This window comes from Dermacentor andersoni, chromosome 2, assembly GCF_023375885.2.
Source record: "Dermacentor andersoni chromosome 2, qqDerAnde1_hic_scaffold, whole genome shotgun sequence".
Lineage (NCBI taxonomy): Eukaryota > Metazoa > Arthropoda > Arachnida > Ixodida > Ixodidae > Dermacentor > Dermacentor andersoni.
The window spans coordinates 4877732-4902054 of NC_092815.1; the positions used below are offsets into that span (position 1 = coordinate 4877732).

A 24323-nucleotide genomic window follows, 5' to 3' on the forward strand; every position below is an offset into this window, starting at 1 on the left:
TTCGCAGTTCCGTCATTCAACGCCTTATCACCCTCAGACAAATGGGCTTGTAGAATGTACGAATAGAACTCTAACTAACATGCTGGCCATGTACGTATCTTCCGATCACAAGGACTGGGATGACGTACTCCCCTTCATCACCCAACTTATGATACTGCAAAGCATGAGACGACCGATTACAGTTCTTTTTATCTCCTTTACGCACGTTCACCGCTAAGCTGCATTGACACTATACTACCGTTTGACTTTCACAGCGAGTACTCTGTTGCCAAGACGCTTTGCCTTGCCGAAGAAACCCGGCGTATCGCTCGCCTTCGTACTGTGGCATCGCAACACCGCTCGAAAGAGCACTATGACAGCCGACACCAGTCTGTCTCGTATGCTAAAGGAGACTTTGTGTGGTTGTGGACTTCGGAACGTAAACGTGGCTCATGCGAAAAGTTTTTACCCCAGTACACGGGCCCATTCGTCATTGTAGATTGCTTGAGTGACTTGACGTACGTGGTGGCACGCTTGACGTCCGCTGGTCGTCGGTCTAGCCGGACCAAGTTAGTACATGTCGCCTGACTTAAGCGGTTTCACCCTGCGCTTTCCGAGTGATTTGGACTTGCCCAGCGGGCTTTGTCTGGCAACCGGGGATTGCTACGGCGTGAGCCGGGCGAGCAGAAGAGGAAGAAGACGTTAGCGTGTGCAACCTCGGGACGCCATCTTGACTTCACCATCAATCTCGTCCCTTAAATAAAGCCGGTTTAACATTAACCGTAACAATATGCATTATTTAATGGCATCAAACACTGGTTGATTTGGACAACCCTAGGAGCACCGCAAGTGTGAAGGAGTGCTACCAATGTGTGATGCAAAAGAGCAAAAGCAGCACCAGCTTCCAATAAAAACGAAGCAACGGAGTTTGCATTGCCATAGTCATCAGTGAAAACCGTACGAGAACGACATGAACACCAGAATGCTTCATGCCTATTTGTGCTTTTATAGCATTTACAGTCGCCGACCGTTTATTCGGACCTCACGGGGACTGCGGAAAAGTCCGAATAAACAGGTGTCCGAAAAAGCCGATGAAGAAAAAAATGAAATCCTTTATTTCCACGCACTTATTCGGGTTCGGCAGTAGGCTTCAAGAAATCGTGAGTGCGCCGTTGCACGCTGTTCCATTTACACGCAATCAGATAAGCCTGAATCTTGGAGAGGGTCGAACGGTCACTATAGGCGGCTGAAAGAGTCACTGCTTGTGCACGGCTCCGCATGCGACGGCAGCGTAGCACATGGTGCGTCATCTTCCGACTCGGAGTCATCGTCCGGCGGTGCAGCATAGAGAATGGGTGCAGCAGAAACCTGACGAATGATCTCGCCGTGGTCGAGTTCTGTGCATGTCAGTACAGCAGTGTCAGCACTTGTGAAACTGTCAAATGAGACGGTGTCCGGAATCGCAATGCAACCACTGCGCAGGTCTCGGCAGAACATTTTCCGCGTCAGTAGGGAGCACATCGGAAGGCGACAAATCTTAGGCTTCCCAGCACACGCTTGCCGGCATTCCCCAGCGCAGTCTGCGCGGGTACTGTCGGCGCCATTAGACACTTGACGCATGTTTCCGTATGCCGCGTTGCAACACCGAAACCTCGACACAGCACACAAAGCAAACACCACCGTGCCGACACCAGTCGCACAAACGAAAAACGTGGCCTGCTCGCAGCGTCGTGCGCGAAAGAAACAAATCAGCTGCTGGATTGTCTTGACATGGCTTACTAAGCTGAAACCGGAACTGCTGTATGGCCACTCTATCGAACCAGGCAGAAACAATGATGATGAGCGGGGATTTCCAGTAGTGCCACTTCGTGGGGCAGCAAGGAGGCTCCGTTCAAAACACAAATGGCGTTCAGCAAGTCGATTATGCGCCGGTCAGGGTCGATGCACGATGCCCTCGATCGAGTTGGCTCAAGGAGTGTCCGAAAAATCAGACGAGAGGTTGCAAGGTGTCCGAACTTTCGGCAGTTGTTATACATTATTGTCTATGGGGAGAACAGCGGTGCCACGAAGCTGACCGAATAATCGGGCATGTCCGAGTTTTTGGAGTCTGGAAAATTGGTCGGCGACATTACATTTACCACCTTGCACGACACTGCATTAGCCACGAGTGCCTTCAGAACTGCGTAGTCGCCATCCCTTATCATGTCTATAGCGACCGTGGTGCCATGTGCAGTCACTGCGGCGAGCAGTAGTTTCGTTCTGACTTGGCAAATGTTGGCCGCGTGCCTTAAGAACTGCATATACTCACCATCCATCACCTCGTAGATAGCAACCACAATTTCATCAGCCACCGAAGTTTTTTTGTTTTGAATCAGTACAATGCTCGTACAATGTGACAAACACGGCGGAAGCTATTGAGGGTGAGCAAAACTGCGGTCGGCAAGTTGGCGTCAAACATGGCAATGGACAGGCAACACGTTGCCAACCAGCTCACTGGCGATAACTTGTAATCAGGATGTGTGCTTGATAGTGAAAAGCACATCTCAGATGAAGAGAAAGGCCTTGTGCCACAGCCACACTGCGAAGTTGCAAGGCCTTTGCTGCTGCAAATGCTAATCAGTCACATGATGACGAGAACTGCAGCTACTGCACTGCTCTTGAACAAAATGCAAACAGGATTAGTCGATTCATACAGTGAATAACAGCATGTTGATGTAGTAGGCGTTTGTTTTCTTCTGATACCCTTGATAAATGTACATTAGGTTTATTTGGACATTTTTTTCTTTTCCCCCACCCTGCCCCCCATTAAATTTGAATTAATGAGGTTTTACTGTATTTGAATATTCAATTTCAAAACCAGTGCCGACGCCGTGCACTGTGGGAATCTATGTAATGCAAAGAATCTTGCAGGTGGCTGGTTATCTGGCATCGGTTCGGGCTTCTACAAAGCGTTACCAAACGGACGAATGTGTTAGTGTAAGATGAGCGATTGTGTGTGTGACACTAGCACGTCTGTGATGGCAGCAGCAAGGCAATAACAACGGTGACGTTGAAAGAATGACGGTCATGGCATGGCAACTGATTTGTTGTACTGTGGCAAAAAAACATTGTGGTGTTCTGTTACATAGGACACAGCTATAACATCACGCAATTTTTGTTTATGCATAACGCTGCTCACAAGCTATACGAAAATGTGCAGTGTGACAAGGAGTAGATTTTAATGAGGAGAAAAGAGGAGAGGTCGGCCTGGAGAGCGTGTCTCTAGCCTGCAGCAATACGACTACGTTTAAGGCAATACACAATGCTTGTCAAGGGATGAATGGTGATGAAGGGGAGAAGAAAGACGTGCCAGGGTCAGACATGCTGGCACCGAACATTGCTGAGAAGTGCATTTCTCTAGAGTTTTGCTTGCAGAAGTCGTAGAATAATCCACTGCTAGGAGCTGACAGGCTGGTCTCTACCTTCTAGCAAGACCATCTAAAGCCCAGACTATGTGGAGTGAGTGACCACCAAGCCAAGTATAAAAAAGGCAGCCAACAGTGGTACTAGTACCTCTCTGCTCCTTCCAGAACGTGGGAAGACCCCTCAACAACTGGGAGGATAGTGATGCAGTTTTGCGTGTCTGATGGTAAGGCACACTTCTGAACGGCCTCGGAAGTCGGGCTTCGTCTTAGTTTGTCCAGGATGTGCCGACTTGTGGTGGCAGAGGACAGCCTCTCAATCTGGGCTGTGCGGTGAGCTTCCGTGAGTTCATCAAATGTGTTATGTACCCCAATGCGAAGGAGGTGCTCATTCGGCGTGTGCCTGGGGAGGTCTGTGAATGCATCGAATTCGCATCATCTCCTACCAAAAATGGCTAGTTTCAGCTTGCCCTGGGCAGACTTTCAAACAAATATGGTGCCTCACAATGAATAATTACTATATTTATCCAATTCTAATGGTTGCCTTCTTTTCTAAAAGAAATTTGCCTCCACCAGAAATTTGTCTGCGTAGGCAGAAAATTGCCTGCACAGTGCAATCAGATGCAAAACCAAAACCTCGCTTGCAATGGCCTGCCATCGGTTGCAGCATCGCTTCCACTGCCATAACAAGATAACAGCGGGAGGCCCTCTTTAAATGAGAGGCCGAGCAGAACGGCTCTGTGGACACCTCATCGCGGCCTGGTATGGCCACGATGAAACCGAGGCCTTAAAGAGGACGATGCCATGCGCCTGGTATGCGCGTTCGTCGTGTCACGGGTTACCTACTCCGGCCTGTATCTCCAGCTGACGAAGGCGAATTGGGACACCCTAAACACGATGCTTCATAAGGCAACGAAACAAGCACTGGGCATGCCTATATACTCGTCCACGCAAAAACTGCTAGACATGGGCGCCCACAACTCGGTGGAAGAGCTCATATAAGCCCACCTCTCTAATTAGAGAATCCGGCTCAGTCACATGGAAGACAGACGAGCCGTCCTACGCAAGATAGGATGGCAGATCGAGCCAGTACCCATCAAGACGGCTCTTCCGGAAGACTGGAAAACGATCATTCAAACCAAACCCCCTTCCCCAGAACATGACGCCGGGCAAGGACGATGAGAGGCGCACCGCGCGAGCCAAAGCCCTAGCCCAGGAGCTGGAAGAGAACCCCAGGGTCCTCTACGCGGACGCCTCGCTCCGAAAACACAGTGACGTGCAGCGGTGGTGGTTACATCAAAAGACAGGCTGATCGTCAGCGTGTCCCTGAAGACAACAGACCCCGCAGTTGCCGAAGAAGTGGCCGTGGCCCTCGCACTCGCACAGCCGAGCGTAGACACCGTAGTCACCGACTCAACGAGAGCCTACAGAAGCTTCCGCATGGGGGGTAATCTCCTCCGCGGCCCGAGCCATTCTAGCCAAGCACAAGCCCCCGGGAAGAGCCATAGAGCTCGTGTGGGTCCCGGCTCACTCGCAGGTAGCAGGCAACACCATCGCCGACTACCATGCCCGAGAAATGTCAATCCGGGCCGAGCACGAGCCGGAAGAGCTACCGCACCCGGTTACCAGCTTTCGGGACATTACCCGGATGTACTGAGAAGACAGATGCAGACTGCCAGAACCACACCCCAAACTCCCCAGGCGACAACAGACGATCTTGCGTCGAGCGCAGGCGGGATCGCTTGCGCATCCTGTACTCATGAACCGCGTGTACCCTGCGGAATACGATATGCTCTGTCCTTTTTGCAGAAGAGAAAAGGGCACCCTGCCACACGTCTTGGCAGAGTGCACAGAACTCAAGACCCCCCCTCCTCCTCCCCTTCCCACCAGCACCCCCAATCCCCAACCCCTTGAGCGATGGGAGACCTTGTTATTCAGCCCCGCCCTACCGATTCAGCTCGCACTGACGGACAGGGGCCAGGAGCTGCTGGGAACATATGGGTCCCACAACTAGGGAACCACCCCATCTGGTGCCTGCGTGCACAACCGATTTATTTCGGGCCTAGTAAATGTTGCTTCATCATCATCATTATCCTGAATTAATTTGTTGTGCGGTCTTTTAACAAGTCCTCAATCTCAAATGAGCTTGATGGCACGGAACGTGACTTGATTCTCCGGCATCACTTTCAAATAAATATAGTTTTGCTTTCGCAACACTCGACCCATCTCAGCTCCAGACCTCTTGAAGTATACGGCCAACGACGGTAGCAAGCTTGGTACGGCACGAGAAACGCTGTCACCAATGCATTCAGTACTGAGTCACACGAAGTTTAGCAAAAGTGAAACTATCTCCGAAAGTGGTTGCCCGAGAATACCGCCCAAGGAAAGCTCTGCCTCCTCAATTGACGATAATGAGCGAAGATAACTCAGTGCCAAATTATGATGATTCCTTGAATAAAGATACCATTTCTTTTTCAGTTCACTTCACATTACAGTCGTGATCTTATGTTTCATTTTTATTTCGCATGACTGGAAAGTCACCTCTTGCATTGCAAAATTGTGGTCACATTTCCTTGAAATAATTACGGTATGTGCCATCTGAGAGTGAGAACGATGAGCTTAAGTGTAACTTGCCAAGGTTGACGACTGGGCGTGTTGGTATAGCATATTAGAGGTTGGATTGCGCAACATTTTGACGAGACACACGGAAGAGACACACACCACAGAGCGCTACTTGCAACTATTGTTTATTCCCTTGTCAGTGGAACAAATACAGGAAGATACTCAGGGGGGAGGGCGGTAACGACAAAAAAACAAATAAACAAAACACAAAAATAGTTTTGACAAACATTGCCGTCTACCAATGCCAAGCCGGCTTTGTCATGTGATCGTTTTTGCTGCACTCGACATCACAAAAAAGACCAGGATACGAAATTTCAGATTAGCGCGTGAGGAAATCTAATTCCTTTGCACCAAGGGATACTGAGGGCATGCTCACGCACATACTTCCCAAACGCACAATTTCAGCGGCTTCGATTATCTCCCGCGTTATTTGGCTACCATCTTTGCTCACAATCTTACAATTCTTGAATAATGGACAACATCCGCAATCTCTACAATGTATCCCAAGGTGTCCGGCGACTGCTCTTGAAACGTTATAATCATACGGCTTATAAGCATACGGTTATAAGCATACGGCTTGGTGTGGTTCTTGCCAAAGTCTTGCTTTCCTTTAGGATCACAGGAGGTGCGGGGGCAGAGCCGCGCCAGCTTAGCAGGGGCTGAAAAGACAAGGGGGACTCCAAACCTGCCTGCCAGCTTCCTTAGGCTGTGAGTGACCCTGTGAATATACGGCACCACTTCAGGTCTTATGGCCATAGTAGTCGTCCTCACCCTTGCTTTGCTCCTAGAGCCCTTGCTGAAATTTCGTATCCCTGCCTTTTTTTGTGATGTTGAGTGCAGCAAAAACGATCACATGACAAAGCCGGCTTGGCATTGGTAGATGGCAATGTTTGTCAAAACTATTTTTGTTTCTTGTTTATTTGTTTTTTTGTCGCTACCGCCCTCCCCCCTGAGTATCTTGCTGTATTTATTCCACTGACAAGGGAATAAAACGATAGTTGCAAGTAGCGCTCTGTGGTGTGTGTCTCTTCTGTGTGTCTCATCAAAATGTTGCGCAATCCAACCTCTAATAAACTTAAGTGTAAATAAATGTCCATTCTGTGAAGGTAAACTTGATTAGTTTCAGATTTTTCTGAATGTCAGAATCGTAGGCATGCCTACTCAGCATGACACTGAACTTCGAGAACGAATCAAGGAAGCCAGGTCTCCAGCTGGTTCTACAGCTGCAATGTTGCGATATCAGCATTGGCCCACCCATGACCCTGATTGCACTGCCTCCAGAATGAGTCGCATTAAAATCCTTGTAATGGCACATATTGTATATCACATTGACCGCAAATAAAGACGGGGACAGCGGGCAAGAACACAAAAATGGCACGGGCGGTAACTTTCAACTGGGTCATTCAGGCAACCCATGGGCATATATAGACAAATAGAACATGCGCAGAACGCAGCAACCAAGAACACTCATCAGCCTAGTGGGGCAACCAATTATAAAAAAAATCCATCTCTGATTGAAACAACCTAATGGAAGTGTCACTATCAGTTTGCCTGCAGTCTGGTCCTGGCTTCTCCTAAGAATCTTCATCTCCTTAAACAGTGGTGCACAGGGGCAGGAAATGCAGTGCGACCAGGCAAGTGCGCCAATTCATCTTTCGTTAACTTTTGTTCCTGTTCCCTGGCTCGATCATTCAGGCACCGTCCTGTCTGCCCTATGTAGGACTTGCCACACGCCAGGGGGATTTCGTACACAACTCCTACATTGCATTTTGCATACGGCTTGGTGTGGTTTTTGCCAAAGCCTTGCCTTCCTTTAGGATCACGGGAGGTGCGGGGGCAAAGCCGCGCCAGCTAAAAAGGGGCTGAAAAGACAAGGGGGCTCCATACCTGCCTGCCAGCTTCCTTAGGTTGTGAGTGACCCTGTGAATATACAGCACCACTTCAGGTCTTATGGCCATAGTAGTCGTCCTCACCCTTGCTTTGCTCCTAGAGCCTTTTACCTTCTGCAGGGGGGTTTTCACCACTGGCGTTACCATCGAGTCAGGGAACCTTGTCATCTTAAGACGGAAAATGTGATTGTCAAAGGCAAGCTGCATGTTGTGCACACACAACTTGCGGAGAACCGATTCTAAGCAGAGCATCGCTACTCCTCGTTTAACAATCTTTGACTGGGAGGAGTCACATGGCACCAAACCCTTCTGTGCCCGAGGGAAGTACTGCCAGCACACGTGGCCTTTAGCAAAGGAAATGCGTAGGTCTGAAAAACGCAGGGAACTGTCAAGTGGAAGCTTGTGAGTAAAAGAAAGCCCTTTACCGTGTTGTCTAAAAATGGCCAGAATGCTGCCACTAGTAGTTAAACTTCCTCGCCCGTTAAAAACAATTAAAAAGTCATCCATATATATAAAAACTTTTAAAATGTTTAAAAGCACACTGCCAAATGCCTGATCAAGCGCTTTGTCTATGGTAGCTAAAAACATTTTACACAAAAGTGGCGCAATGCACGAGCCAATGCAGATTCCACGTTTCTGCAGATAGAAGTGTTCGTCAAAACTGATAAAAGTGCTATTCAGATAAGTTTCTAAAAGCGTTAAAAAATCTTCCACCAAGATACCAGCTGTGTTCTGAAAGGGAATAGTGCCATTTTCTTCAATACACAACTTCACAGCAACAAACAAATCTTCATGAGGAACAGAGTAGAAAAGATATTCTACATCTACCAAAAAAGCCGGACCTGCATCCTGATTAGCCCTTAGAAAATTAACAACCTCGTCAGAGCTTTTTGTAACAAAGGGGTCGGATATAACAAGCGTCTTCAAACTCTTCAAAATGGAGCGGTTAACTTCAACCTGCTATGTTCGACACTCGCTAACTATTGTCCCGAGTGGGATGCCGGGATTATGCGTCTTCGCAGTAAATAAAACACTTTGCGTGGCGCCTGAAGCGCTACTGATGTCCCTAGCTAGTTTATCGAGATTAAGAGACTTGCACATTCTTACAACCCTGTTTTTTACTCTAGTTTCAGAGTTCCTAATAGGTTTAAAATTCTTCTTCTGTGCCTCAGAGGCTTTAGCACCAAACATGCCCTTTGGGAGCACAACAAATCCCCCCCCTTTCTGTCTGCTTCCAAAAGAACAAGCTCGTTGTCTTTACAAAACGTCAAAGTCCTATGAATGGCGGATACTGTTCGATTGGAAGCCGGTTTCTGAGTTTAAAGAAACCCACAACCTTCGCATTTCGCGAAGGTTGTGGGTATGGTTCGCACCTGCGGCAAGTTTTTTTTTTCATCTACTTCAATTTCCATTAAGTTATCGTTTCTTTATTTCATTTATTAAGCACAAGTAATTTTCCCTATGTTGTCCTCGGTGTCAGTGTTTGTTGGCTTCTTAAGATACAACCAATAAAAATCGGGCCCCTCGGTTAACCCCCTTTCTTCTCGTTTAAGTCCTACATAGGGCAGACAGGACGGTGCCTGAATGATCGAGCCAGGGAACATGAGCAAAAGTTAACGAAAGATGAATTGGCGCACTTGCCTGGTCGCACTGCAATGCCTGCCCCTGTGCACCACTTTTTAAGGAGATAAAGGTACTTGGGAGAAGCCAGCACCAGACTGCACGCAAACTGATGGAGGCATATCACATAAAGAAAGAAAGGCCAAGACTGTGTTAGTGACACTTCCATTAGGCTGTTTCAATCGGAGATAGATTTTTTTTATACTTGGTTGCCATGCTAGGCTGATCAGTGTTCTTGGTTGCTGCATTCTGCACATGTTTTATTTGTCTATATATGCCCACGGGTTGCCATGAATAAACCAGGTGAAAGTTGCCGCCCGTGTCGTTTTTGTGTTCTCTCCGGCTGCCCCCATCTTTATTTGCGGTCAATACGGTATGCAGTAAACACCAACTAGGCCAAACTGAAGTCCTTCTGAGGCACATATTGTACTCTGGTGTCAGGATCACTAAGTCAATGATCTGTTAACAGTCTCCAAGATGGACCCCCTTTACTGGACGAGACATATGACATGCCAAACTTTGTGAGACTTAAAAAATTAATGACAGCCTCAGTTGCACAACCATATTGAAGAGGCTTTGGCCTCAAAACAGGCTCTTTCAGAATGTGGTCAGTCACAGCAATGCCTGACTGGCCTATCTCGCAGAAGTATCTACAGAAATTTCATGAAAGATGAGGCACAGTAGACTGACCCATGTAGAGCTGCGGGATGCTCTCGAGGATGGCCCACTTGGGATCCATGGGGACGTGGTTCTTGTCAGCCAGCAGGCGGGTCACATGAACGATGCTCATGCGCTCATCCACCAGCAGGCTCTTTGCGCTGTTGTCCGCACTGAACGCCTTGATGAACAGCTGCACAGCAGTGGCAAACTCTCAACTCTCCTGCGACGTGCCGCAAGTGCACACACACACACGTGTCTGCGGCCAGCCTTTCCCCAGCCATGCAGTGGTGTGATCCACAGCTCTGCAGTGACTATGCCGTCCAGCTCTGGTTTTGCGGCAATTTATTGAACACTTGTCAAAGAATGTAAAACATCAGAGTTTTATTCAAAGCACAATGCGCCAACTAGCTTCTACACGTGCATTCAAGTGAGCCCTGCCCCAAACAAGAGAAGGCAAAACACACGACTCTTTAGTTAGGAGTGCGCAAATATTTGTAACTTTGGAATAACGTATAAAATCGTGCCCTATTCAATTCGGTCTTTGAATCAAATAGTCATTATTCATAAATGCAAATATATTTCGAATATTTCAAAACATCAACAGCAACTGAACCCAATTAAACGTAAAGTTGGAGCAAAAGTATGCTAAATTTTCAATGCCAAAATTTAGGATTTTCAATTTTCAACATTAGAACTTGCGTAATGGAGCAGGCTATGTCGCTTAGGTAGCAATATTTTACAGGCTATACAATGATTATTTACGCCCTCTGCAGAGTCCTGTGCATGTGAAAGAACTCCTTGTTTGCTCCTAATGCTCCATTTGTGCTTTTAATAAACAACACCTCACAATGTACTATGTAATGACAGAACTAGCTAACTTTAAGAATACTAGGATATGAACATTGTTTCATATTAAATGTGATAACGAATGTTTCATTATTCGAGAACTATTCAATATTCGTTTCAATTCACTTCTGGCACTAGTTGATTCATATTCGATTCAGTCTCAAAAATCACTATTCACACACCCTATTCTTAGTATAGGTCTGAATATTTCCAGAAATGCTGCGGCGGGCTGGACCTCAATTTGACCCTTGCTGTCAAGCTGCACTTGCTGTAGGTCAGCATGAAAAGGCATAAAAAGCTCGTAAAAAAACTAATTATATGAAATTCTTTATCGTAAGGGTCATTCATTCATTTTACACAGCAAGCAGCTGTTAGCTCGTGCCAAAGCAGCCAAACTTTGTAATGGCACTACCATTATGGTGCCGCCAAGTAATTGATGCACCACAAGTATGTGGACCAAGTGTGAGCACTAAAAGATGGCAGAAAAAGAGCAAGAGCAGCATAGCCTTCAGCATAAAGTGTTGTGCAGCCCTTACTGGTGGCTGTTTGCCAATTGCATATGCTTGTCTACTGAAGTCACTTAGTAGTTTCATTGAATACGGTAACGTGTCACTGCTACTTTTTTTTTTCTGTCCCCGGAGCATAACAGCCAGAGATTCTAATTCGGTTTCACATGCTCACCTCTGCACGTGTGCCCAAATGATCCTTGTTGTTGTGACATGTTGCTTTAAAAATTGTGTGCTACTACCAAACATCGCCGATTGCAGTGTTTCATTGTTCAATGGACTTGTAAAGATTCAAGCTCATGCTGCATTCTTTTGTTTTTTCACAAAGTTGTGTTTTTGGTTTTTCCTCACATGTTTCCCCCATTGGGAAATGATCAGGCACCTGGAACTGCACCTCACTTGCTTCACTGAAGAGTGCAGCATGATACAACATTGCACAGCAGAACCTCACAGATAAATTGATCACAGGGGAACAAATGAGAGATAGAAAAGAGTGAAAAAATAAAAGCACCACTGTTTTTTCTTTCAGGGCTTAAATACCTCACACTGACTGTCAAGGTGCGGCATTATTCAATTCGGTGAAGCACCGATCAACGGGCACCAAAACGGTCGTGGGAATAGGGACCGGCGAGCAAGACGGGTATTGCCGGTCACTTGGGCAAGCGGCCGAAAAAATTTCTAAGGCAGGCTTACAGATTACTTTTTTTTTTTGTCGTTGTTGTTGGCACAACCGTGATGCCCCAACATCTTTTTGTAGGAACCCCTCTGTATCCTCTGCCCCACGCATGCATTGAGAAGCTTGCCAAGATGGCAGGGGTGCGAATAACCCGAATGAAGTGGTGCCTCTGTGCAATCCCGTGCCCACGAATTGCTGACAGTGTACGTGCGTCGACGGCACCGTATGGGCGGCTGGCGTCGTTCCTTGTGTGTTTGTGAATGGACAATAGAGGCCCTCCACGGACTCGAGGGTGTGCGTGTGCGGTGCAATACAAGTGTGCCACCTCTAGCAGCAGGGGGGAATCGCCCCTAATTAAGAGAGGTGCGGCCAAGATCTTGGGAGGAGCCAGGATACAAATGGGTGAACTTCGCTGGATCGTCACCAATATCTGCTGTTCCCCTACACAGGGAACTAGGGAAAGGAGAAGTTATTTAAACGCAGGTTTTAGACTGAGCTAAGCAGTCTAGAAACTGAACCTACGATCTGCTGAGAAGCGTCGAGGGGCTAGTGCCGTCCAGCATTGCCTGGGCCGCCTAGCCACGTCTGAACTGCGAGTGGCGAGTCGACATAAGAGACGACAAACCCATGTCTGCAACGAAGCTCACGGTAGTTTCCCTCAAGTTAGCTCAACCTGCTTGAGGTAAGACGTCAGACCTAGACTCCTGGGAAACCCAGCCCAGCAATCGCATCCACTGCAATGAGATCGGCTTGCCAGCGTTCTTCGGGAAAACTCTGCCATCAACTGGACTTGCTGCTGCTGCCCGGCCATGCGTATGCCATCATTTGTTTTCTTCTGAACTCTGTTTAGTGGACCACCGTTAAGTGTATTCTTGTGTACTGTTAATTTTTATATCCACCGCTAATTGCTCGTATTTCTTTTGTCGTCGTCATTGATCTATATTAAGTGCATGTGTGTAGTGTCTTTCTGTTTTTTTTTTTTAATTTGTGTATCGTTGCCAGTGGATAAAATTTTTTTTTTCTCTCTCGCCCAACTCTGACTCCTTGGCCATGTTCGCTTGAGCGTGGAACGACCAACTGGCTTGTATGCCACATCGACGACTTCGTGCCGACGGTGAACGGGTGACAAGCCGTGACACTGATACTATCGCTATTATTATTTTGTGCATTAGAAACAAAAGCTCCTAGCTGAAGCTAACGCACAACACTGTTGGTGGCTATCTGGAAATGTGCACGATAATGGCACAGGGTGACAGTGTGGTTTGTTTGTGCCCACTGGGCCTCCTTGGCAGAGTCGACCGTACAGTGCCATTACATTCACACCACGGCCACACCTCACCTGATGCATAATGCAGGAGCATTAACGTGACGGCTGAAGTGGGCACGCAACACAGCCACAAGCAGTGCAAAAGCTGCACCAGAGACATTCACACAGAAGAGGTGTTGGCTACCTTCTGCACGCTGGCTTCCTTCATTTTCTCCAAAGCTATCTTAATCTTTTCAGCCTTGAGACGTGCAGCTTGCTCTGCCTGAAGAGAGAGGAGGGTTGGAGAGAGAGAAAGGTGAAGAGAAAAAGGAGAAAAGGTACTAACAAGCAGAGAAATATGAGAGGCTCACATGGTGCACAACACAACATGGTCACGTAAAGAATGGCACACAGTTTGGTTCACAAAGATACAACCTGCTTTCCTCCTTTCTCTCAAGTTCAAACAAGAAGCTTCGCTGCTGCACAGGTGCAGTAGCGAATCTGAGCTTGTTCAGCGTACGTCACGACACATTCAAGCCAGTCCACAGGATGATGTAAATCGATGGCAAGAGTAACATGAGCCGAGTTTCTTTAAACTTAGCGGTCATACATCACATCTGATCATGCATGTCAGGCAAACTAAGAAAGGTACGAGCGCAGATAAGAAATGACATTGTCATACAAAAAGTTTGCCTAGGCCTGGGATAACACACAATTGGATCAACACTATAAACAAAGTCAATTACAATGTGACGGGCACACAAATTCTAAAGGTCAATAACATGTGACACCAGGATTCTATGCACCACACAAGCATGCAAGCAGTTTCCGATCAGCGCATCCTGCAAAAGTGTGTAATTAACTATACCCCGTTTCCAGTGCGAATTCTTGCATGTGTGTCAGCCTAGATTGGCACAAACATGTTTACGCACATTACTACTTTTCACTTGCATTTCCATATTAAGCACCAACTGCAATAAAATATCAAGAATCAGGATTGATTTATTTCTCCAAGAGAAAAAGGCTGTGCAAGTATCCTAGTTAAAGATAATGTAGTTATAAAGTAGCTCTCGTGCAAAATTTAACGTTTGAAATACGAGCAGGAGAATGAACAGCTCACAAAAACAGTCGTTTTTCATACTGAAATCGAAATCACCTTCCCACCGACATCATAAACACTAATGATAACTGTCTTTTTCGTGAAACTTTAGCTAACCTTTTATAACAAGGATTTCTTTTTTGTGACACAGCAGCTAACATTGTATAGAAAGACACCTCTTGTATGCTAGCATTGCGTGTTGTTCCTATTAATGGATGCATTTTGTTTACTTCCTATGTGCCACGTCTTCTTTTGCACCACTTCCCTCTGTAATGCTTCTGGCCCTGAGTGTATGATAAATAAATAAATAAATAAATAAATAAATGGAAAAAAAAATTACGCCATTACCGCTCACTGGAAGTGACACATGACCTAACAAGCAGCTTCTCAGCCTGACCTCTGCAATCTGAGAGACCACGCAGCTGCGTTGCACAGATCCCACGGCTGCCGCAGGTTGCCACAATGAGCCCTCTCCCCATGTGAGACATACGGACTACCACATGCTCCAATCAGACTGTGTGGTTCTCCAGGCGTAGCTATACGAGCCAGCCCTAGTGCCCGGCGCCTGTGGCTGCCCATGGCATGCTGAAAGATAATGGATGCGACGTGCTGGGACTTGCATCACAGCGAAACCACCACGTGCATGCCTCATCTGCTTAGGTGCTGAGCAAAGGCTGTTAACAAAGAAACTGCACAATTGTCAGCGCTGCGGCTTTGCTAAGATTGGTTCAGTGGTACACACTACTCATTTATAAAAACTTAGCCAAAGTGAAACTTCCTTGCAATTCGCTTTTAAGGACATAAGCGTTGTGCGTGGCCAAAAAATTTGCAGCGAGGCCTCTAAGAGTGTTCTTTCAGCAGAAAACAAAACTGATACCATTCCTACAGCATGGGTGCTTCAAATTACTTCATACCAAACATCCCTAAACTCAAATCGACTTGTGCACAGCTACGGTGTTGCTTGCAAGCAACCCACAGCCAATCAAAAACTTTTGCATTTACATTTTACAACTATGTGCACTTGCATTGAGGTAAACAATACAACCATACGCTAATAAAATAAACACATTAAGTGATTAGAATTTACAACTGCCACGTGACAAGTCATTTAAATCAACCGAGATGTCTCCTGATGGCGGGTGACCGAGCCAGCAGAGCACATCTGGTCGCCTGGCAGTGCTGGCTGGCGTTTACTGCTGGTTGCGCTGTTTTAATGTTCTGAGGTAGCCTGGGTACATTCTTACGGCTCTGGCCCAGCTTGACACAGCAGGTTGGAAAGGTAGCACATTGGCACAACCGGAACATCTGTACCAGTCCTTAGTGAGGTGCACAGCATGCATGGAATGGCCCCAAATATAATTTTCCAACTGAACCAGGAAGCATAACGTGTTTTCTTTTAGTAGGCCACGAAATACACTAGGCTTCCAGTTAATTCAACTCCAGATAGCTCGATGTTGTGGTTAGTTCATTCCCAACAAAAAGTCCGTGCCAGCCCTTCAACATTTCTATGGGTCAAAGCTTTCACTATTTCGATCCTAAAATTGGCAATCACTGAATAATTCGAGCTTGTCTGATTGGCTTGAAGATGCATGACCCCAATGGTGACTCCAGTGGCTACAGTGTCTGCAGTGCTAGGGGACAGTGAATGTATCAAACACCTGAAAACAGCTGTTCTTGACCAGGGTTGCAATGCGAGCTTGTTGGTTGATCATGTCAAGGCGAAAAAGCACCATACGAGTCCTCCTTGTGTTTTAATGCGACAGCGTTAAGGAGCCCATGTCGCAAAAAATCCGGTGTCGGTGTCGGACATCGCATTGGCGAAAAGATGTTAGAACCACCCATACCCAGGCCCTCCATGTGACGCAAGGAATTTACTCAACTAATTGAATTTCTCAAGGTAAAATGCACAGAAAAATCGTAAACTATGGCTTACACACAACCTACAGACATGATAGCTCTAGGATTGTAATTTGACTATACGAGAAAACATAATTCTGTTATGTGAAAACTAAAAAAAAAAATCCTTTTCCAGCGTTTCTACTATTCACTAGCCAGCTGCGGCGTCTGGGTGTATGGGTGCCACACGCCGGCGTATGGGTGCCTTGGGGGCCACGGAGAGGCGCACCCAGTTCCTTGCAATACCTCCAGCTGGCCTCCGTCGCATCGTGGCCCACACAAGAGGCCACGTTTCTACCAGAAAGCCCACCTCCGTGCATAGCGTTCCCGCCCAGCGTATCCCAGTAAACATTATGGTTACATACGTTCCAGTTGCCGGGAAGCGTGAGATCTGGGAAGTTGCTGGGAAGCGTGAGTCAGGGGCCTTTGAATGCTATTGCGTTCCACTCTTATGAGGAAGCTTTAGCTCGGGGGCTCCTATCTAAATACATGTAAAAGGAGAATTCGTTTTTCTCGGCAACCACTGCACCAAATTTGACGAGGTTTGTTGCATTTAAAAGAAAAACGTAAAATCTAGTGACTGTTCATTTCGAATTTTTTAGTTAGGTCATTAAATTTTTATTAAAAATTGGCAAAAATCGAAAATTTTCATAAAACGAAACGATCAAGTTTATAACTCTGTAACTCAACAACGAAAAATGATATAGCAATTCTGTGAATTGCACCTAATAGTACATCTAAAGCGGACAAAATTTATATGTTACACATGAATATAAAAAAATTTAGTATTATGTAAATACAGCTTTTGCAGAACCTTTGTAACCAACGTAACAAATTCACGTAACATGTAAAATGACATACCGAATTTGTCCGCTTTTAATGATCAAATGGGTCCCGTTTACAGAACCGCGATATCTGTTTTTGATGCAGAGCTATGAATTTGTAAACGTCGTGCTTCTATTTTTTTCAAGCGGTAGAATATTTGAAAATCCTTTTAACAAAATGCAAGCCCTAAATCGAAATTTCGCTTCCAACAGTCACTAGAATTTAACTTTATCTCTCAAATGCAACAAATTTCATTAAATCGGTCCAGGGGTTATCTCAGAAAAACGTTTTTGCGTTTTACATGTATTTGAATAGGCCACGTCTGAGTTGGGCCCGAGCTAAAGCTTCCTCTTAAAGGGGGAGCTTAAGCATCCGCCACATTTCTTTTGCTAGAAAATTTGCCTTGGCTCTTTTTAGCCTGCGTTAGGGAAATTTTCAAATGAGGACGGTAGCTCACAATGAATATCTAATTATAGTATTTACTTCTTCCCCAAAAGATTGCTTCAAGGACTGCATGTTTTGACGGTCACCCAGAACCGCATTTGCAACAGCTTGCAGTCCACATCCCCCCCACTGCCATCACAAGATGGCAACAGAACATGTTCTTGCGTAACGTGCCGGTGACGACCGCATGCCCCCTTCAGTCCTTGATTATGAAATCTGATGCAAAAGATAAGCTATTTTAGACACTAAGCTAGTGGCAAAAAGTCAGATTGCAAGCATGCTACGTTTTTCTTGCTAAAAATTTGTGTATGTTTAATCTTTTTTACTTTGTTCTAATATCATTTCTACTGTGAATCCATAAAAAGTGAGTGCGTGTTCAATTAGAGGACATGTTAGAATCTGGCCAATCCTACGAAATGAACCAGCAGTGTACTTCGGCCTTTTTCCTGCCCCTTGTTTAATTCAACTAGCTGGATAATTTGAACAACTTGGTCTGTACCATCAAGGTCAGACTAATGTAAGCAGACTACTAGTTTTCCACAAGGGTACACCCCGACCAAAAATTTAATGAAGAACTGCTGATGCAGACCAATGAGTGCATAACATGACTTGCACATACTATCTTTGCTGCAACTCAGAAACACACACACAATTACGGGATTGACAAACAGCACAGAGGCTTTGTGCCGAGTGCCATAGTTGTGAAGAATATGACTCACTGGGGGTGGGGTCTCCAGCTCAATGCCTGCCTGAACAGACCTCAGCTGGGCATTGATGGCCTCTAAGAGCTGCACACACATACACAGGCAGACAACAAACATGCATCTTGGGGAAGTTCGGGAGGAGGCGCAAGAGAAAGCGGCACATCACAGAAAGCACAATCAACAGGTTGTGCAACTGAGGACAGACTAACGAAACAGATGGCACTGATTGTTCCCATTCTCAGCGAATACAATGTGCAGATGCTCGGCCAAGCCAAAAGCAAAGCTTTGAGAAAAAAAGCAGGCATGATTGCTGCACAGAAAAACAATAAAAATCCAGTGAGACATTTATTAACTTTGGGCCTGTTATAGCAATAGTAATACTACATAGTATGTACAAGAACATTTGTAACTACAACCATGCCCCTGGATAATGCGGACATGAACACGTGAAAGAAATTTGTTGCACTGGCAAAGCAAATTAAATCTGTCACATAGAAATGCTCAACTGATGCCTGAAATTTAAATTGAGTGACAATGAAAAGTGCAGGCATACCAGCATGCAATGTTTCAAACAAAGCCAGCATTTCCCCTCACCTGACAGGGTGATGACACCAGGCCAGCGTTGGCCTTGGGCAAGCGAACGCTGTCGGCACTAGATCGCAGGACATTGTTTCCGCCACCAGACGAGGCTGAGGACTCGGAGGAGAGCATCGAGACATTGTCCGAGAAAGCCGAGTCATTGTCAGGGCTGTCTGTCCTAATGGCTCCATTTGTGGACACAATTCCATCCTGTTCCAAAAAGAAAATGGTCAGAATTAACCGTGCTCACAAAAAGATAAGCACAGTATGCTTCTCTTATCCAGCTACCAAACACACATTTGGTGCATTTCCAGTAAGACTGTGCAGCTCATATGTGTAGCAAACATAACGGCTCTTATTTAACAACATTTTTGTCCCTTTGTGTTGTGGCAGAACTGAAAAGCCCCAACTAATCATTTGCAAATCATCATAAACAAAAGCCAATATAGCTTCCAGCTGAGACTGCCAATGGCTTCCTTTTTTGATACATTAGAAGCCAACAAATTAGATAGAAAAACAAAGTGAAAGACGTGAGACTCAAGAACTGTCAACGGAAGGTTTACTGGCACGGCAGCATATGCCAGGTGACGTTTTATAAACCAATTCAAACAAAGCTCCGCCAATAAGCTGTGCACGAGGTTTAACTAGAACAGCAATACACTTCACTCCAAACTTTTATTTTCACATTTTTCAACATTTAGAACAGAATTTCTGCTAAATGGTTATGACTCCATTTCTAGTTGGCTTCAATTGTGTAAATGGGGCATGTGCCCTAAAGTGAATAAATAAAACAGCATATTGCAACATTTTGTGCAAGTAATGTGCGCCTCTTCAAGTATTCTGGCTGATGGGTCAATACTGCATTATCTGCTGTTTTTCAACTGCTTACGCTGTCTGTTTCCACTGGGACAAAAGAAAATTGGCTGGCACTTTAGCTCTGGCTAAGTACAAACCATTGTGCGCTAGCACAGTTAACCCCAGTTTTACATACACTGCCTTTGCTTATCGCGGGTATGTGCTACTCGGTTCGTGTTAGTCTCCCACGAAGCTCTTTGATGCCAACTTGAGTTATTGGGTATGTGCCAGTAGGTGTGTGCTTCACTGAACTTATTTGACCAAGCGCACAGCATACTCTTTGGCAGCATCCTTCACCCTCATAGCTTGAACGGTGGCATCTAAGCGGTGTTGTCGCTGTTGGGGAGTTGGGGAGATGAATGCACCGCCTCATCCATGGCCCATCTCCAAAGAACTGCGACACTACTTGTTCTAACGCGCTGCTAAACCATCCGAGTGATGAGGAGAACCGCATGCGGTGCTTCCTCCCACTGGCCACAACTGCAGCCGAGAGCGGCTTTCTATTGGCTGCAGCTGTTGTGCTGTGTTCACTCCGATTGGCTGCACTGTGCGCGGTGTAAGCGTGTCATTGGCTGCAGGTGGTTACTCTACTTAAACACATAGTGTACCTACTCCTTGCCTTCTCTCCGGTGCACGGCACTGCTGTTGGTTCTTCATGGTCGCACAGTGCACGGGCAGACATACAATCGCTTTTAGCCAGATTGGAAACCTTAGCGCTAGTGCACTAGAATGCCTGTATAAGCATGCACAATATGGATGTGCCGTGACATGCTTGCGGACGATTGATACAAACTCAGAAAACGTCACCTTATATAAATTGCGCGTCTTTAATTGCCATGCAAAAAGACTAGTGTCTGGCTTTGACAAGTATGAAAACCTGTGACCTTTTCTAAAGGATAGCTTGTGCCATAGCTGCGTCTGAACACAGTCATTCTGTTCTGACTATAGGAACAAAACCACGTTGTCTCGTAAAACATTCTTGCCTGAAAAGGCCCGAAGTCCAGCTTGGTTCGACCCCCACTTGAAGAGCTGGACCGGCTGTGGCCAGAGGAACGCTGGCTGGAGGTGCCTGAGCTGAAAGGCGACACTTGGCCAATCACGGCGGATGCTGCCGTGACTGAGGGCACGACGAGTGGCACTGGGCTCGTGCTGGCGTGGCGGCCGAGCAGGTGGCCCTTTTGGCTGATCTCGCGCTCAAATTGCGTCTCCAGAGCACACAGCTCACCCAGGATCGCATCCAGCTCCACATCTTGGCTTTCTGGTGAAGGGGGGGGGGGGGGGGGGGGAGCACATCTGGTTGCATTCATTGCCTGTCACTAATGGCTCTTCTGCCTCACTGGCATATTTGCTCTTCTAAGATCTAAACATTGTAGAAGTATGACTCTTCCCACCACTTACCGGGTGTCAGCTGCTGCTGTCTTGCTGATTATATGACATGAGCAACTGGGTATGTGCCCCTAGGGATGTGAACATCCTGTCCCCCAAAATAGGTACATTGCACTGGGTAGGTGTCCAGATTGAAAAGCACAACAAGAAGTGAAGAAGTTGGCAACAAGTGGCCAAGTGTAGAGAGAGAGGTGAAGTAAACAAAATGGAACTCGCCTGTGCATTGAGCTAAGAGTGCAAAGCTATACAGTAGCAAAGAAGAAGCAAAGTGAAGGTAATTCTGTACACATAAAAGAAAGCTTTGCTTATAACTGATTCCTACATGTGCGTGAGATCTGCCAACCTTTTTTATTTTTTATGATTGAAAAAAAATATCTTAGCAGGGTATGGCTCTTACACAAATTAATCAAATGAACACTCACTAAAACCACGGATAATGTCACAAATGACATAAAAATAATGCAAGCTCCAGCTAAACACTACACACACATTTATTCAAAATTCAGCTCCAATAATCAAGTTCTGCTGCATTCTGTAACACTCCTGCACGCAATGTCACTCCCGTTGTCACTGAAGCATACTGACTCATCAGTACGCTCCCAAAGATGGTCATTGTGTGAATGCAGCATGCATTGTGGCACATAACTTGCGGGGACCTTTGCTTTTCTTCGTTATTTTTCTTCAAACTTTTACTTCGAAAGTAGAACGTGCATGCCAAACACAAGGGCGGTCTGATACGAGTAAATACAGTGCCGTACAGGGACGTATCCTGAGGAGGGCGGGTGAACGTGCCCACCTTTGAGGTTTCTGCGTACCAGGACGCTGCCACCTACCCAGCCCCCCTCCCCCATTTCCTTCCCCCAGCCCGGTCAGGTGCATGCCCCTGCCCCTGAAAAAAATTCCTGGCTTGCCACTGTGGCAGTACCATTTTACCTGCAGGGCAACACAACTGACAACTAATTGTAGAGATCGCCACAGTTCAGCCCTGTTTGTTAGGCTGCCACCAGAGTGTGGTGCCCCCTGTGACCTGTGTGTGTGTCTATATATGTTCGGGCCCCATAAAGGAGGGTCATTCCCTTTTCGTCTAAGCAAGCGGTGGTACGTGTCGGTCTGTCCCTGCGTGCCCGTGCCCCGCGGCACTAACCACGCGACATGGTGTCAGAAGTGGCTGGATAAATCCCCCCCTGCCTTAGCCCTTGCCTTAGCCCTCACCTCATAGGAAGGCAAGCACCAAGATGTCCCTTGAGACCAGCGAGCCGCTGAAACTGTATGGCATCAACTTCCAGCCGCCGGCATCGTTCTACTTCGCGAACCCACCAACGTGGGCGACATGGCTCAGCCGCTACGAAGACAATGCAGCGGTTTCAGGACTGACGCAAGCGTCGGAAGACATGCAGGTACGCTCGCTACTGTACTGCATGGGCCCGGAGGTCCGCCCGCTTCTATAGACCTTCTCGCTCGACGCCCAGTCGCTCGCTTCATACCAAGCCATTGCCACCCGCTTCACTGAGCACTTCGTGCACCCGGCAAACGAGCTTTACGAGTCGTCACGGTTCCACAGACGTGTTCAGCTACCCGACGAAAGCGTCCACAGGTACTACGCAGAACTGCGCAGGATGGTTAAGCGCTGTAACTATCCGTCAGCTGCTGTCGAGGAAAGGCTTGTACGTGACCGGTTCGTCGTCGGCCTCCGCGACTACCGTCTCTCGGACCAGCTGTGCCGGAACGCGAAGTTGACACTCCAGGACGCTTGGACACAAGCCCGTCAATCCGAAGACGCCGACAGGGAAAAGGTGTTGCCCCAGAACCGCACCGAGCACTCCCGCGAGCTCAACCTCGACGCCACAAAAACTAACAAGTTCCCCTCTCGTCGTCGCTCCGGCGCTAAGTCTCGTTCGCCGCAGCCGCAAGCAGAGTGCTCCCGCGAGCCGTCCTCATGTGAATTCTGCGGCCGCGCGCCTCATAGACGTTCAGACTGCCCAGCCCGATGCTCCGCCTGCAACTTCTGCAAAAAAAGAAGGCCACTTTGCCGAAGTATGCTGCTCGTGGAAGTTCAAGCAGTACAAGCTCAGCTCTCTTCACCTGCATGCTGTCGCGACGCCGGCCGCGGCAAAGTTCGGTGACATCACCGTTGACGACTACACAGCGCAGTTCAAGGTTGACTCCGGAGCCGAAGTATCTGCCGTTTCCAGCGACTTTCCCACGTTGCCTGACAAAGTCGACCAAGTCGACACTCTGCTCACTGGCCCGGGAGGACAGCCACTGCGCGTGCTGGGCTCATATCTGGCACAATTTCGGTGGCAAGGGAAAGCAAGCTGTCAGTGCCTCTACGTGATCCAGTCTCTCGCTGTGCCTCTTCTGGGACTGCGAGCGCTCCAAGTCCTCCAAGTATTTCGATTTCTTGATCAACTCAAAACTTCAAAAGCAACACTGCATGCCGAGCTCTTCAATGGATTGGGCACTCTCAAGGACGAATACAAAATCCGGTTCAAACCTGATGCCGTACCTTTCTCACTAAGCGTACCTCGCAGGATCCCCATCCCGCTGCTCGAAATCGTCCACCACGAGCTGGACAAATTGGAAAGCGCAGGCGTGATCCGTAGGGTCGACAAGCCTACACCATGGTGCTCGGGTCTCGTCGTCGTCCGGAAAGGCGATGGTTCCTACCGGCGTATTCAGAGACTACGGCTGAAGACCATGCGATACCAGTTCCGTATGCTGCACGTGCCAGGAAAGGTGCTAGCCACAGCCAATACATTGTCGCGCATCACCTACAAGCCACCCACTCCTCTAGACACTATCGAAATTTTTGCAGCACAGGTAGTTGGCTGCATGTCAGAAGTCTTGCCACTCAGCCTTAAAGACATGCGACAGGCACAAGAGTCCGATGGCGAGTGCAAGGCCCTCGGCTCCTACTGCCAGCATGGTTGGCCGCAAAAGACCAAGATACCACTGCACCTCTCAAAGTATGCCTCTGTGGCAGACAAGCCCTCTGTCTGCAACGGTGTTCTGCTGAAAGGCGCCCGTGTAGCCATCATATCGTCTTTACGACCAGCGTTCTTGACGGTGTTGCACGAAGGTCATCAGGGC

The 24323-nt window shown here is 47.2% G+C and overlaps 1 protein-coding gene across 6 annotated transcripts in view; it reads right to left on the bottom strand.

Moving 5' to 3' along the window:
* LOC126543027 (uncharacterized) overlaps positions 1–24323 on the bottom strand; it is a 248848-nt gene that overhangs the window by 54245 nt on the left and 170280 nt on the right. For 3 of the 6 annotated variants that reach the window (XM_055077589.2, XM_055077588.2, XM_050190173.3), the window contains 5 exons: positions 20831–21105; positions 19008–19202; positions 18429–18497; positions 13651–13728; positions 10202–10361 (listed from right to left, as the gene is read on the bottom strand). In XM_055077589.2, coding sequence (XP_054933564.1) covers positions 10202–10361; positions 13651–13728; positions 18429–18497; positions 19008–19202; positions 20831–21105 — 777 coding nt within the window. The remainder of the gene's footprint in view (positions 1–10201; positions 10362–13650; positions 13729–18428; positions 18498–19007; positions 19203–20830; positions 21106–24323) is intronic. The other 3 variants (XM_055077590.2, XM_050190174.3, XM_055077591.2) reach the window with 3 other exon arrangements.